Raw genomic sequence first — 17308 nt, 5'->3', positions numbered from 1 at the left:
CCTGTCTCAGCCTCCCGAGTAGCTGGGATTACAGGCGCTTGCCACCACGCCTACTAATTTTTGTATTTTTAGTAGAGACAGGGTTTCACCATATTGGTCAGGCTGGTCTTGAACTCCTGATCAGGTGATCTGCCCGCCTCAGCCTCCCAAAGTGCTGGGATTACAGGCTTGAGTCACTGCTCCTGGCCACTAATTTTTTTATTTTTAGTAGAGACGGGGTTTCATCATTGTTGCCCAGACTGCTCTCAAACTCCTGTACTCGAGTGATCCATGCGTCTTGGCCTCCCAAAGTGCTGGGATTATAGGCGTGAGCTACTGCGTCCAGCCTATACAACGTATTATATATCCATGTAGCCTATAGTTGCATCAATTCCGACATCATCCATGAAAACCTTTCCCAATTATTCCCCTCCAAAAAGATCTTTCTCTTCTCTAAATTCCTATGATATACAACAGCCACTAGTTCTTTATATGCAGTTTTTCTCTCCGCATATAGATTATAGGCTCCTTGAAGGGAACGGTCTTCAAGTTCTAGTCTCTCTACCTCAAGGCCTAGCGGTTCACAGCAAGTCTTTAACAAGTGTTTGTTAACTTCACCTCAACCTTCTTAACTAAAAAAGCCTTCAAATGACACGTACAGAGGCCTTGAGGAGGAGGAAGGAAACTAACGTGAAAGAAACTCTTCTATTTTTCAAGGACATTTCCATGTTTATTTGTCTTATTAATCTGCCCCAAACTACTGTAAGATAAATATTACCTTTTCCATTTTTACAAGTAAGGCTCAGAGTGAGAAAATAACTTGTCCTAATCACAACTACATCATACAACTATTAAGTGACAGAGCTGGGATTCAAACTCAGTCTGCCTAATTTGAACGTCCAGGCCCTCTACACTCTGTACAAGACTGCCTCCCTTTTAGCTTTTTAACTTCTGTTTAGACAAGCACATTGGGAATTCCTATGTTAACACCGTTATCTCATAAAAGAAGGAATGATCGTAGTAACTCTACTTCACAGTTTTGTTCTCAGGATGAGAAGAAAAATTACTATATGTAATCTATGTCTTATCGCTTATGGGTATACACGCCTTCCTTTGAAACTTTCTAGAGAAGTTAGCAGAGTATCTGTAAGACATCAGTTAAAGTCTTCAGCCAGCTACCGACCCATGCCTATCTCTTCAGCTGCTCTAAGTGATGAAAGAATTTAGAGGTCATGGCGTACGTCACTGATCATATGAAGATGATGATGATCTTATAACAATAGCAGGTTATGAAGAAGTATAATTAATCTTCATTTTCCCCTGCTCTGATGTGCCTGTCAAATGCCACAAAGCTATTTCTATTACTCTCCTATCATTTTCTAGGCTACAAAGAATTCTTATCTTGATTTTTAATAATTTTTTTCAAGTTCCGGTTATATGTCTCTTAGGAAAGCTTGGTGAACCCAAGTGTCTGGCAGCTACAAACAAATGATTAATTATCATTACAGAGAACTAATAAATATGGCAGGTATAATGTAATATGATTAAGTATACCAACATAAACATTTTTGAAGGTACTCAGCCTCCTATTCAACTATGTTTTAACTTGTTCCACATAGAAACAGTCTAACAGTGATGTTACGCACCTTTTATTTCTCTTGACTGACGAACGAGGAGCAATCATTTCATCAGCCCTGTACTATGACAAGGTTTCTTAGTAGCTATAAATAACAGCTCTATAATCACTTCTAATTGCTACCTTTTCTTCCCCTTAGCACTGAATTCCATTAGGAACAGTCAGGTTGAGTTTTCTTAAAAGATTAACAAAAAAATTGGATGCAAAAAGAATACAGCGTTCTTATCTTGTACTTCCCCTTCTGTATGTGGTTTTTATTAACTTCAAAAGAAGCTGTAAGCACAGAAAAAAGTATCCAGAGAGATGTACTAAAATCTAATCATGCCCTCGTATATCTTCCAGACGGTCCTGAATGGGATTCATTGGCCAAGCAACACATGGCACAGATGGCTGCAAACATAACACTGCACAATGCCCAAGAGCATGGTGTAATGGGCCAGGAACACAGTCTCACTATTGTTCTCCATGTAGAGGTAAATACTATTCAAGTATCTTCAGCCTAAAGAGTTGGGCACTAGCAGGGCAATGCTGAAAACTGCATATGCAGGTAGGAGAGTCAGAAGGGTGAGGTGGGAAAAAGACAGGAAGAAAGAGAAAGAAGCAAAAGAAAGGAAGTAAAAATAAAGCTTCTCACAACACCATCCTATTAGGACACATTTCTACTTTCAGTGACCCCGGGTACCCTGCTGGAAAACCCTCTTACCTGCAACACACAGCCTAATTCACTTCAAGAGGGCAAAAGGCCATACTCACCTACAGAACATTCTGTGTCTCAAAGCCAGTGTCCTAGTGATCTAAGTTTAAAAGTTTTTGACCCTTCCTTCCATTTAGGAGGATGTAGCATACTGGAAGTGATGATCGTCTCAGTGAAGTAAAATGAAGGAAAGAAAGAAGAGGGTCTCTGTTTGTCTGTCTGCTTAAAATAATCTCCCCATTGTGTTTTGAAATGTATCCTCTTTGGAAAGATGATGATTTGTCTCTGCAGCATTTCATTTTAGTCACACGTCCTCCTGGCCCTACTAGGTCAACCAAGGACAGAATTAACTGCAGCAACCGCAGCTCTCTTCCCTGCCCTCTGCATGAATGACCCTTCTACAAGGAAACGAATCCAGTACTTCTTTCTGTCTCTTGGTGTCCTGGTTGATTGCTTCTCTTTCTTCACACGTCTTTCCCTTTCCTTAAGGGTTCTTGTTTGGTAATCAAAACTCAACCTCAGTACTCATTTAAATCCATTCTACAAAACCTGTACCCAAAATTTACCTTCCTTACTTCGTGGATGTGATCCCAATTAAGACTTATCACATGACATTTTTAGCTTTATAATCAGAGTTTTATCAAGGAAGGATCCCTTCTGAGGCTGGGAGAAGTTTCTCCTAGCTTAGGAGGGGGATTTGTAAATTATTCCACTTTTAGCTGTAGCCTCATTGGTCATACTATTTTCCAGGAATGCAAAATACATATCAAATATATCACAAAGCTCTAGTTTCTAACTTTCATCCTACCTAAAAATACTTGTCCTGTTCTCCACCTTCTTTCCTCTAAAGCCACTTACCACTTATTTGTTTAAGCCTAGGGCAACATTAAAAGGCTAGCGAGGGAGAGAACTCAAGGGAAAGGTTCAGGCAGAAGAGATCATATCTATTTAGAGCTCAGCACTTCCACCCTTTAAACTTTGACTCTCCTCCTTCTGTTAGGGATCCCAGTCAATATTATGAAAAAAATCATCTAGACTAGAAAGATATGTTCACAGACTCTTGAAAACAATCACTTTGTGAAATGAATATAACATATGACTTACTATCAATAACTTGACAATCATTAGGTTAAGAAAGCTGAATGTTTGACATTACTTGGAAGGGGATCTAGGAAAACCAGAGGCTATACTCTAAAGGTACCTGCTATTACAGGTTAATGTTTAAGAAGGGATGCTAACAGAACCTAATACAAAATATGTATCTACTACACAAGGATTGACTGTTCTTTGATCACTTCAGATGTTACCTTTGTCTGTCTTTCTTTCTTTTCTTTCTTTCTCTCTCTCTCTCTCTTTCTTTCTTTCTCTTTCTCTTTCTTTCTTCCTTTCTTTCTTTCCTTCCTTCCCTCCTTCCTTCCTTCCTTCCTTCCTTCCTTGCCTCCCTCTTTCTTTCTTTCTTTTCTCTTTTCTTTTCTCTCTCTCTCTGTCTCTCTTTTTCTCTCTCCTCTCTCTCTCTCTCTCTTTCTTTCCTTCCTTCTTTCTTTATTTCTTTCTTACAGGGTCTCACTCTGTCACCTATGCTGGAGGGCAGTAGCATGAACATGGCTCAACACAGCCTCAGTCTCCCAGGTTCAAGCAATCCCCCTGCCTCAGCCTCTTAAGTAGCTAGGACTATAGGCCTGTGCTACCACATTCAGCTAATTTAAAAAATTTTTTTTAAAAGACAGGGTCCCACTATGTTGTCCAGGCTGGTCTCAGACTCCTGGGTTCAAGTGATCTGCCTGCCTTGGCCTCCCAAAGTGCTGGGATTACAGACATGAGCCACTGCACCCAGTCAACTTTGTTTTCTTAAGTGAATTTTAGGCTGTTCAGGTGATATTGAAGTAACCTCTGTCATCCCATTGATAAATGAGGTTGATGCAGCAGATCTGACTGCTTGGCAGGAACCCACACTTTCCCTTCCTGTCCCATGTGCATGCCCCTTCCATGTAGCACATACTTCAGCAAAATGAACCACTGGATTATAAGATGCCTGAGGACACAACTCCAATATAATAGTTCCTTGATACCCTCCCAAAGCACCTAGCACAGTGCTAAGTCTAGAGAATGCTTTTGAAATATGTCTCAAAGCAGAAACTTGTGTGTCTATATTGGGGGAAAGAAAATAGGTCTACTTCTTTGAAAAAAAAAAGCCTTGACCTACTTGAATGCGATGATGTTAGGGTGCTTCAACTTCCTCAAATGCTTGATATCCGTCTCATTCTGTTCTCTCACTTTCTTGATGGCCACCTCTTCCGCTCGGAACTTGCCCAAGAAGACAGCTCCTTGGGCTCCACTACCCAGCCACTGCAGCTCTGAGATCTCCTCAAATGGCACTTCCCAAGTATCTAGGCATACAAGCAAGAAATAAGCTTGAAGAGATCTCAGAAGGGACCACTCTACAAGGCCATTCTGAAGGTACCAACTTCATCATCACCCAGGATGAGCCTTACCCTCTGTCTCCCACCAAAAGATAGAACCTTCCTATGTACCTTGGAACTATAGATCAAATATTCATACACATTAGTTTGTATCAATTTTTAACCACTGAAATAAAGCAGAGCAGAAGCCTCCGATATGCCTTCCTCCAAACAAAACATAACCTACCACTCTTGCAGTCCTACCCCCTCACCTTAAGCTTGCATGTCAGTCAATTTACCCATCTGCCTCTATGCAACTATCCCTACCCCATCACCCATTACAGGTGTTATTTTATTCCTCTTTGAATTTCTAGTGCAGATGCTCAGTGAATCTTCGCTAATGAATTTTTTTTTTTTTTTTTTCATGTGATGGAGTCTTGCTCTGTCACCCAGGCTGGAGTGCAATGGTGTGATCTCAGCTCACTGCAACCTTTGCCTCTGGGATTCAAGTGATTCTCCTGCCTCAGCCTCCCAAGTAGCTGTGATTACAGGCACCCACTACCATGCCTGGCTAATTTTTGTATTTTTTAGTAGAGACGGGGTTTCACCATGTTGGTCAGGCTGGTCTCGAACTCCTGACCTCAGGTGATCCACCCGCCTTGGCCTCCCAAAGTGTTGGGATTACAGGTGTGAGCCACCGTGCCGGGCCGCTAATGAATTTTTAATGATACTCTCCTAAGAACTTCATTATGCATACTACTTACATTAATATTTACCTTTGATTGAGTACTTACTATATACCATACACTAGGATAGTACTTGACATATATCATATGTTCAATCCTTACAACCCTACAAGTATGGCCTTATTATAGTTATTTAAAGATGAAAAAAACTAAGGCATAGGGTGGTGAAGTAAATTCTCCTAAAATCATATAGCTGATAAGTGGTAGAACTGGGCCTAGAATCCCAGGATTGGCCAATTTTAGGAAGAGTGCTTTCTCTCCTATATGACATTGCCTCTCATAAGTAATTGAGAGGGCCATTAGTCATTAGTCATGATATGCTTATTCATAAAGCTGTAGTATTTTCAAGTTTCTCTTTTCCTTAGAGTTTGAATATTTTTTTGCACCAGAAATTTAAGAAGGGTCATTTCTAAGTGGTGGCATTATAAGTGCTTCATATTATATTTCTTTATTGTTTTCTGTCTTAAAAATTATTTTTTACCATAAGCCTATATCACTTTTATAATGAATAAAATGGTATTTTAAATAAAGCACTTCAAAAATTCAATCAATATGTGCCTTAATCTCATGAAACTTTTCAAAAAAAGAATGTAATTCATTGAGCCTTCTCCTTTCCCCCTTCTTTCCAGGGTATTATCACAGGTAAGAAACAAATATCAAAGAGCTAAGAACCCCACGGAGTGAGAAAAATGATGACAGTGTGAAAGGTCATGAGAGATTCTCCTCAGATCACTCAAAGGCTGCTGTTTGCAGAACATGGAACAAAGTAGTGTTGAGTTAGCTTCAAAGATACTCTGGTCTTGAAAGCAAATCAACTCACCGTCTACTGCATTGGTGAAACAAGAGCGGAAAGAGCTTATCTGCCTCTAGAAGTCATGAGCTATATTTCCCTCTTCTCTGATTTTCTCTACCTTAAGAGGAAAGAAACTCTGTAGATCTTAATAAAATGTTTTCTCATTACAATTGCTAAAACTTAACCTTCAAAATATAACTATGTAGAGCAAGAAATATATAAAATGAGGGTGGTTTATGCCATGGGCCTTCATCCCATTCTCCTGATCTGAGCAGTATTAAAATTTTCCGCTGTACTGAAATTGCATAAATGCTAGATAAAAGCAAATCTCTCTCAAATACAAATAGCTGACAAATTTAAAGTCACCCAAGGAACACATGATACCAAGTGAGATTTGGAAGGAAACAGCAAGTGATAGCCTTGGCTATTTTAACTATCTTCAGGGTTTCTAGGACAAGTATTAATAAGTGGCTCATGAAATCTCACTTTCACCTCTATGGGCTCATCCATGCAGCACACATGGTACACAGATATTGATGGCATATTGTAAGAGAATTTTCCTCATTGGGGTCCAGTGACAAATTAACTGTGTCATTGGCTTGGCATGGTGGCTCACACCTGTAATCTCAGCACTTTGGGAAGCCGAGGTGGGTGGATCATGAGGTCAGGAGTTCGAGACCAGCCTGGTCAATATGGTGAAACCCCGTCTCTACTAAAAATACAAAAAAAATTAGCCGGGCACGGTGGTGCACGCCTGTAATCCCAGCTACTCGGGAGGCTGAGGCAGGAGAATTGCTTGAACCTGGGAGGCAGAGGTTGCAGTGAGCTGAGACTGCGCCACTGCACTCCAGCCTGGGCGACAGAGCAAGACTCCATTTCAGAACAACAACAACAAACAAACAAACAAAAACAAAAACAAAAAACCCCCAGTGTCATTTTGACCATTTTAGGGGACTGAATAAAGTATTATTACTGGACTCTGGGGCAAGAACATAACTGAGCAGTACGTCTTTGAACAGCTTTATGCAAGCCCAAATTACCCTAATTTTTAATAAAATAACTACTAAAATTAGACTAATGTTTGGGTGTCTCTTTTACCCTATTCAATCTTTAGTTACTGGCATGCACCACCATGCCCGGCTAATGCATACATTCCAAATTCTATCCAAAAGGATTTTGATAGTTTTTGCTCACAGTAGCAATGTATGAACATATTGGCAGTAAGCATTATCAATTATTTTTTGGTTCTATTTTAATTAGGTATAAAATAGTGTTTTATAACGTTGCACTAGTTTAATTGCCCGTGATCACATTTGTTTAATACTCACAATCTGCTTTGTATGAATTGTCAAAACCCCTTTGTTCATTTATCTGTTAGCCTTCCATAGTTTGCATCAACTTGAAGAAACTCCTTCTATATTTCTTTCATACAAATGAGAATATTTTATAAGCCTTTTTCTTTTAATTTTATTATTTTTGAACAAAGTATTCTAGATCGTTGTCGATTATTTCCTTTGTAATTTCTTCCACTGCCTAGTCTATCTTCTAAAAGTTATCTATCGTTCATTTTTAAAAATTTAATCTTTACATTCATCTGAAACTTATTTTGGTGTATGGTATGAGGACTGATATAAATTATTTTTTTCCACATTGCTATTTAATGATTCCCAAATAATTTGTTAAAAAATGCTTTCTTTTCATATTGCTTTAGGATACTTACACTGTAACTCACTATATTTTTTAGAAATAATGCCTATTAGTATTTTTATAAGATGATAAACAGATTAATTACTAAAATATAAATACATTTGGCACTCAAATACAAAGTATTCCGCATATTGCAACAAAAAATAAAATTCTCCTCTACCAACCTCTACCTCATGCCTGTGCTATTCAACTATGTTCAGCCAAGTCTCGATTATCCATAGAAAAATAAAGTGGATAGCACTGGTAATAAAAGAACACAGATTGTAAAATAAAGAAAGTAATGCTTCAACCATGTTTCTATCCATCTTTTCACTGAAACTAATTATCAGAAGTAAAATCGATTGATATGAATTTAGCACTCTTTGCCCAGTCTCAAAGTCCCTGTCAATAACGAGCAGAGAGCTCAGAAATGGGAAAATGGCAGGAAAAAGGAAACTGGTGATAAGGATGCACAAAATTAAGGGCCTAGATAATTGATGAGCAAGATAACTAATCTCATAGTAATGAAGAACTGACTATACTCTCTCTAGGGTTAGTCCCAAACTTTTCGTTGCTTTTATGTCTGTCCCACTGATACTCTTCCCCAGTGTTTATCTTCTCTTTTATCTTCCCAGTGACAACGATGTTAATTCCAATATCTATCAGGATCCTTAGCACTGGGAAAAAGCCACATGCCCACCCACTTTAAGGCAACAGTTCTCCTTTGTTTATTCAGACATGGCCATGACAGTACTTGCTTTGAGACTGGAAACTATTTGGCAACAGAAGATTTAAATTGCGTGCTACCTTACTTGGGTTCACTATCAATATACTCAAAGGGAGATGAGGACATCATTAAAATTTTTTAAAAATCCAGTGACATTTCCTCATAAGTACCAAATGTAGGGACATGCCTGTGACATGTGTTATCCTTTGGTTGGCTGCAATGCAGGGCTAAAGATTAGCTCCCTGATCCCAGACCTGACAAGGAAATTTGCTAGTTTCTGGCTAGTGAAACTCTTTCATGGTGCACAGCAACACCAGCCCTCAGTAGGATATCCTGCAATCTGCTGAAGGGCTAGGCATCTGCTGTGTCCATATCAGAATCTTAAGCTGACCAGGCCTGTTTCTTATTTATTTCTGAAATAAACCTTTTTGAAAGTCACATAATCAATTGGAACACAAATTAAATACCAGTATGCAGAATAATAACAAAAAATTTTAAAACCTCCTTTTGACAAACATACGGGATGGGTGTATTGCCCCTCATTCTGAGTCTGAACCTCAATGATGTACTTGGATCCTGAGATCTTCAAATTATCACCAAAAGTAAGTCTGAGACTGGACAAGCGGAGACCCTAAAAACCAAATGTAGTCGATCACCTATGCAGCTATCAGTAGGTTTTGCGTCCAACCAAAGAAAAGGGAACTTTAAAAAAATAACAAATTAGGGCCAGGTGCGGTGGCTCATGCCTGTAATCCCAGCATTTTGGGAGGCCAAGGCAGGCAGGTCACCTGAGGTCAGGAGTTCAAGACCAGACTGGCCAACATGGTGAAACTCTGTCGCTACTAAAAATGGGTGCGTGCCTATAATCCCAGCTACTCAGGAGGCTGAGGCAGGAGAATCGCTTGAACCCAGAAGGCAGAGGTTGCAATGAGTTGAGATCATGCCATTGCACTCCAGCCTGGGTGACAGAGCAAGACTCCGTCTCAAAAAAAAAAAAAAAAAAAAAATTAGAAATTGTTACCTCTGGATTGTGGAAAGACAGGTGATTTTTATTTTCTTCTTTATTTTATTTTCCTGCTTATATTTATGTCCAATTTAAAACATAATAACGCTGTTAGCAAGAAGCAACTAATTTCCTTTAAAACCTTATAATCATGCGGGCCAGGGGGTGGAGGGAAAATGAAAGCAGAATATGTAGCGTACTGGAGTATGTATGAAAGAGAGAGAGAAATACACATACACAAAACCAGGGACTGATGAAGAATTTCTGCATGGAACAAGAACAGATCATATGGTTGACAAATCCTGAAAAGGACCTGGAAGTTACAGACATACCAGTAAATCCCAATATACTTATGGAAAACAGGTATAGAGGGTGGAGTTGGTATTTGGTTTAAGAGAATGTATTGCACAAATGGGAAATAAAACACATGAGAAAAGTGGTTACTGGTAACTGAAGGCCACTGGCTGTTGTGGAAAAACCATCAACAGTCTTGACTAAAAGAGATGAACAGACTTTTAGGGGAGGGTCCCAGAGTCTAAAATTCAGTTATAAAATAAATAGAATCTCATTTGTGGTCCATGTTTTCCCTTTCCAGAATTTCTTGATGAGAGAACTCATAAAAATTTAATCATTTACATAAGGCCACAAAGATATGTATCAAAAGTCTTAAAACAACACATCTTTTGAACTCAAGTATTCCTCTCCTAGGAATTTATCCCAAGGACTAATCAAAGATATATGCAAAAGTAAAGTAGTAGACAAATGGTCACTGCAGTATGGCTTATAATAACTAAACATGCAAACTAATGTTGAGCAATAGGGGATTGCTTAAAAATACTGGCACATTCACATCATTTAATATTATGTAGCCATTAAAAATGATGCTGAAGAATTATACTTAAGACATGGAAAATGTTCACAATATGAAGTGAGAAAACATTACAAAACAGTATGTGATATGGTTTGGCTCTGTGTCCCCACTCAAATCTCATCTCGAATTGTAATTTCCACGTGTCAGGGGAGGGGCCTGGTGGGAGGTGACTGGATCATGGGGCGGATTTCCCCCTTGCTGCTCTCGTGATAGTGAGTGAGTTCTCACGAGATCTGGTTGTCTGAAAATGTGTGGCACTTCCCCCTTCTCTCTCTCCTGCTCTGCCATGGTAAGACTTTCTTGCTTCCCCTTCACCTTCTGCCATGATTGTAAGTTTCCTGAGGTTTCCTAGCCATGCTTCCTGTTAAGCCTGCAGAACTGTGGGTCCATTAAACCTCTTCTCTTCATAAATTACCCAGTCTCAGGTAGTTCTTTATAGCAGTGTGAACACGGATTAATATAGTATGACTCCATTTTTAAAAAGTATACACACACATACACAAATAGACTAACATAATATATAAAATGGAAACATTAATGGTTATTCTCAGGAGATGGAGGATCATAGATTATTTTAAAATTTTTTTGGAACTTACCTGTATTTTCCAAACTCCATACATATTACTTTTGTTATCAGAAAAAAAAAGTTACTTTGGAGAATATTAATGAGGTTATATAAGATCATGTCCTTTGCAAGAACATGGATGGAGCCAGAGGCCATTGTCCTTAGCAAATGAATGCAGGAACAGAAAACCAAATATCACATGCTCTCACTTACAAGCAGGAGCGAAATGATGAGAAAACATAGACACAAAGAGGGGAATGACAGACACTGGGGCCTACCTGAGGGTGGAGGGTCGGGGAGAAAGTGGATCAGATAAAATAACTATTGGGTACTGAGTGATGAAATAATCCGTACAGTAAATCCCCATGACACGAGTTTACCTGTATAATGAACCTGCGCATGTACCCCTGAACCTAACACAAAACTTTTAAAAAATGAGGTTATAAAGAACACCAGGGCTTCAAAAGTACAATATTAATATTTGAATCAGAATATATGAATATGCTGTTACACAATGATGGGAGTTAAAAACTTAATTTTTTTTTTTTTTTTTTTGAGGCAGAGTCTCACTCTATCACCCAGGCTGGAATGCAGAGGCACGATCTCGGCTCACTGCAACCTCTGTTGGGTTTAAGCAATTCTTGTGCCTCAGCCTCCCAAGTAACTTGGACTACAGGTGCATGCCACCATGCCCGGCTAATTTTTGTATTTTTAATAGAGACGGGGTTTCACCATGTTGGCCAGGCTGGTCTTGAACTCCTGACCTCAAGTGATCTGCCCCCCTCAGATTCCCACAGTGCTGTGATTACAAGTATGAGCCACCACGCCCAACAAAACTTCCTTTTTTTTGGGCGATTGTGGGATCTAGAAATAATAGTGCTTCTCAAGATTGGTTAGATATTTTGTTATTTCCTCAAAATGTAAGCTTTCTATGCCTTTATTGTAAGAAAATAACTCCTTTTTACTATAATCTAAGTTTTACTATAATCTAAGTCCTACAGTCTTCAGGGGCATTACCATGTGGCTTCTTCTGGTTTTAAATCAGTCCAGCAGCCATCAGATTTTTTTGATTGTATAAGTTATCAGTAAACTTTTTAAAATTTATTTTTATTTATCAATTAATTAATTAATTAATTATTTTAGAAAAACAGTCTCACTCTGTCACCCAGGCTGAAGTGCAGTGGCACAATCATAGCTCACTGTAGCCTCAAACTCCTGGGCTCAAGTGATCCTCCTGCCTCAGCCTCCCAAAGTGCTGAGATTACAGGGTGACCCACTGCACCTGGCAAAAAATTTTAAATACGTAGCCACTGCATGATTTCTTTATATATTATATATCTGCACAACTATATTAAAATATGAAATATATCTGAAAATTTATGAAAATAGAAATTTTAAATGATGAGATAAACAAGAGCTCTAGTATTTTCTTCTTATAATCCCATGGATTGTTTTATATGTACTGTACTTTGTACACCACTAGACTGGATGACCACAAAAAGATGGGCTACAACCAAAAAAGACCCACCAAATGTGAATCTCTTCCCTTCAGCTGGTCTACTGGAAACTGAAATGAGGTATTCATCTGCCACTAGTTCTTTAATTTGCCCAAAGCTCACAGGTTATCCAGCTAATGGTGGTGACGGTGGTGGTGATGGTGTGTTTACACAAGAAATATCTTCCAAGTCCATACTCTAGCTTACCTTGCTGCTGCAATTTGTAATCAGTGGAATATGCCTTCCCAATGATATTCCATACAGGCCTTAAGCATCCAAATAGTCCTTCAAGAAACCCACCACTGCCACTGCCTGACCTGCTGAACTGAATCTTGATGTCTTCAGTTCCGCTCGTGCTCTCTCCGTCCATCGTGTTGCTGTTCCCCTGAGACACGGCCATCTCTGATTCATCGTGTTCCCTTAGCTGAAGAACGCTGTTCTCAAACTGGTCCCTGGAATCCTCACTTACGCTTGTCAAAACTGTTGTGGTGATGGGGCTGTTTACACTCTCGATTAGCTCTGTTCGTACCATCCCCTTTTCCTGCTGGTCCTCGAGGAGCTTGGGAGAAGGGTGGTTCCCCATAGCTGCGAGCTCATCTTGTAGTCCATTGAAGGTTTTGCTTTCACTGAAGGGTAAGTGTGGAGAAGAGGAGCAGCTCAGGTGCTCCTGAAAGTTGGCCATTGTGCCATGAGTATGACCAAGGTCCTGAGATGACACTCAGAGGATTGTTGGGACAGAGTTCTGACTTAAGAGAGGGCTCCAAAACCTGAGAAAAACAGGAGGGAGATATGAGATCATCCTTTCTTTAGTATGCACACCACGACACTTCTGTTTGCATTAAGAACACTGAAACATGGGGACTGGTTAACCTGTGGGTTCGTCCATGTGATGGAGATGAGTGCAGCAATGAAAATTTATGCTGTGAGAGAGTATTTATGAACATGAAAAAATATCCACGACACATTAATATAAAAAACAGGTTAGAACAATATATACAACATGAACTTAAAAATTTATTTAAAAGGATATACATACAAGAAAAAAGACTTGAAGGAAAAAATCCAAGGAATTAACAATAGTTAATTTTAGGTGGTTAGATCTGGGAGAGGTTTATATTGTTGTGATTCTCAAGGCATTCTAAGCATTCTGTATTAATATCTATTATTATTTATTTATTATTATTATTTTTTTGAGACGGAGTTTCACTCTTATTGCCCAGGCTGGAGTGCAATGGCGTGATTTCGGCTCACTGCAACCTCCGCCTCCCAGGTTGAAGTGATTCTCCCGCCTCAGCCTCCCAAGTAACTGGGATTACAGGCGTGCATCATCACACCCTGCTACTTTTTGTATTTTTAGTAGAGACAGGGTTTCTCCATGTTGGTCAGGTGGGTCTCAAACTCCTGACCTCAGGTGATCCACCCACCTTTGCCTCACAAAGTGCTGGGATTACAGGCATGGGCCACTGTGCCCAGCCCAAAGTATGTTCTTATCAGAAATGTACTTTCTTTTAAAATCCCTTTGTAATAGTCATTCCTTCCTTCACTCTGTACCAAGCATCTAGAATGTGCTAGAGGTCAGGGTATGAAGATGACCTCATTTTGCAGATGGGGTAAAAGAAAGACCAACAAAGGTTGACAGAACAGTGCTTGTAATGAATTAAGTAAGTGCTCTGAGAGCACAGAAGAGGGAGGAATAGTTTCAGGGAACGGTGCTGAAAGGTGGTAACTTTTGATCCATTTGAAGGAAGTGTAGGCATTCATTAAGCAAGTCAGAAAGGTGTGAGTGAAAGAAGAGGGGGAGGGTATTACAAGTGTTGGGGAAACCATGAAGGAGGCCATAGAAGCTTGAAAGACTATGGAACAGATGAGAAACCCAAAGTGGCTGGAATGTAGGCTATATAAAAGTGCATGCAGAAAGACTGGACAGATAGGTAGGGGCTAGATTATAAGGAGCTTTGCATGCCAGGCTGAGTTTGAGATTTTATACTGAAGGTGATGGGGAGCCATAGTATCTTATATTGGGGATTATGGATAAAAATAGACCCTCTCAATTTTATTATTTTCTTATCTTCATAACTGAGACCTAAATTTTAAGCCTTTTATTCATTACCATATCCCATGAATAGCTTGTATTAGTGAACCAATGAAAATATCCTATCCTCGGCTGGTGTGGTGGCTCATGCCTGTAATTCCAACACTTTGGGAGGCCGAGGTGGGTAGATCATGAGGTCAGGAGTTTGAGACCAGCGTGGCCAGCATGGTGAAACGCCATCTCTACCAAAATACAAAAAATTAGCCGGGCATGGTGGTGCATGCCTGTAGTCCCAACTACTCAGGAGGCTGAGGCAGGAGAATTGCTGGAACCCAGCAAGTGGCCAAGATTGCGCTACTACACTCCAGCCTGGGTGACACAGCAAGACTCCGGAAGGAGGAGGAGCGGTAGGTGGAGGAGGAGGCAGAGGAGGAGATGGACAAGGAGGAGGAGGAGGAGAAGGAGAAGGAGAAGAAGAGGAAGAGGAAGAAGAAGGAGGAGGAGGAGGAGGAGAAGGAGAAGGAGAAGGAGAAGAAGAGAAGAAGAGGAATGAAGAGGAGGAGAGGAAGAAGAGGAAGAACAAGAGGAAGAAGAAGAAGGAGGAGGAGAAAATATCCTATCCTCTGAATTCTTATTCATTCACTGAGCTCCTATTACGTGGCATGCAATGTGTTAGGCATTAGTAAATGGAACATAGGTTCCTACCCTTTGGGAACTTATAATCTGGAAGGAAAGACCAATAGATGACAGCCACATGGTTAGATATGGGACAAAGATATGTATAAGGTGCAATGGGAGCTCAGAAAAATAAATATAAAATGTGTCTAGAGACGTTATAAGAAGTTTTGTTTGAATTGAGTCTTGAGGGGTGAATTAATGGTCACTAGGAAAGAAAGACTAGGCATTCCAGGTAGTATCGGGAAACAGCTGGAGATAACTCTTAGAAAAAGTAGGCAAAGGCTAGATTATGGTAGGCCTGTATGACAAGCTAAATCTTTGGGGTTTTATCCTCATGACAACAGAGAGCCATTAAGGAATTTTAAGCAAGGGAGTAATTTGGTCAGATAAATTAAAATCACATCTATAGAAGTAGAGGTTGGATTCAAAGGGAAAGATTGAAGGTCCAGTTAGAAGGTATAGTTCAAAAAGAAATGATCTGGACCTGAACAAGTCAGTTTAGCAATGGCAGTGAAGAGGACAGGAAAGATTTAAGAGGTAGAATTGGTAAGATCTAGTAATTGACTAGACATGGAGGTGGGTAAAGGAAAGGGGGAGAGGAAGACTTTTCAAATCACTTATTTGGAATAATGAACAGACAGACAATGTCAATAACCGAGATATGAAATGCCAGAAAGAAAGGTTTGGAAAGAAGATGATCAGCTCAACTACGGACATACAGAATTTAAGGCCTACTATGCATCACGCACTAAGCTAGGGAGCTAGGCTTTTATTGATGCTATCTGATTTTAAAAAGACACTTTGTAGAGAGAGATTGGAAGAAAGATAAAGATGGGGCTCATTTATCAGAGGGGCAGAAGTTTCCAAATCATAAAGCTAAATTTAAAGTGTATTTATTGAATATATACTCAGTCTGCACAACATGGCAAAAAATACAAAAAATACAAACATTACAAAAAATACAAAAACTACAAAAAGTAGCCAGCCATGGTGGTGTGCGCCTGTAGTATCAGCTACTTGGGTGGAAGGCTGAGGTGGGAGAATCGCTTGAGCCCAGGAAATCAAGGCTGCAGTGAGCTGTGTTTGTGCCACTGTATTCCAGGCTGGGCAACAGAGTGAGACCCTGCCTCAAAAAAGAAAAAAGAATATATACTGATAATTGTGCCATGCACTAGGCTAGATTCTGTGGATACAGAACATTACTGTTACCATTAGTGTTTTTAATAATGAATAAGACAAAGTGCTTTACAATTTACAGAAGCCTGTTTACATAATCAGCAGTACTGGTAAATCAGCTCTTTCCAAAACAACAGCAATCTGGTTTGTAGTGTTTGCTCATTTTCCTAGTGTAAATATTCCCACCAGAGCAGATTTCAAGCTAATAAAAGTTTAAAAACTTGCTTGCAAAGTTTCTAAATATTTGACAATTGGCTCTTACAAGTTGGTGTATAAGCCAGCTCCAGCACCATAATCCTCGTAATAATGTCATTTCTATTTCACAGGAGAAGAAATTTCTCTAAGGTAATATATTCAATAAGTAATAGAAAAGGAATTAAAATCTAGCTCAAAGTTCAGATTCCCCAAATCCTTTGCCTTTTTTACAACACGATGGAACCTCTTATAACTCCTCACTTTCATAGAGTGCTTTCCAGGTTAAAAAAGGATGTTATCTGTGATCATTCGATCTAAGTATTTGATCCCTAGGTAAGGAATCCAAAACACAGAATGATTATCCCTATTTTTCACGGGAGGAAATGAAGGCCTAGAAACAGGTAGATGCTAAAGGTCACAGAGCCAGAATGAAATACTGGGTTATTTTTCCTAATCATGACCCTCTCTCCTGTACCAGGCAGTCTCTGAAGACATGGTTCCCATCCTGTTGAAGCTCACAGACTACTTATGGAAGTAATAATTACATGTCATCCCCCATGACAAGTGAGCCATATTCTGTTCTACAGAGCCAAGAGAGATGGGAACAATGGTAAAAGAGGTAGGATGTGAAG

General features: G+C 39.6%; 1 protein-coding gene across 3 annotated transcripts in view; it reads right to left on the bottom strand.

Annotated features, from left to right (window-relative positions):
• The window catches only part of MAP3K13 (mitogen-activated protein kinase kinase kinase 13), a 221868-nt gene that overhangs the window by 53670 nt on the left and 150890 nt on the right, over window positions 1-17308 (bottom strand). For 2 of the 3 annotated variants that reach the window (XM_011981873.1, XM_011981872.1), the window contains 2 exons: window positions 12803-13362; window positions 4513-4696 (listed from right to left, as the gene is read on the bottom strand). The exons of the other annotated variant lie outside the window; for it this stretch is intronic. In XM_011981873.1, the coding sequence (XP_011837263.1) occupies window positions 4513-4696; window positions 12803-13277 (659 nt within the window). In that variant the 5' untranslated portion in view covers window positions 13278-13362. The remainder of the gene's footprint in view (window positions 1-4512; window positions 4697-12802; window positions 13363-17308) is intronic. 3 annotated transcript variants of the gene reach the window in all.

This window comes from Mandrillus leucophaeus, unplaced genomic scaffold, assembly GCF_000951045.1.
Source record: "Mandrillus leucophaeus isolate KB7577 unplaced genomic scaffold, Mleu.le_1.0 Scaffold231, whole genome shotgun sequence".
Lineage (NCBI taxonomy): Eukaryota > Metazoa > Chordata > Mammalia > Primates > Cercopithecidae > Mandrillus > Mandrillus leucophaeus.
This window is presented reverse-complemented; position numbering and strand designations above follow the sequence as displayed.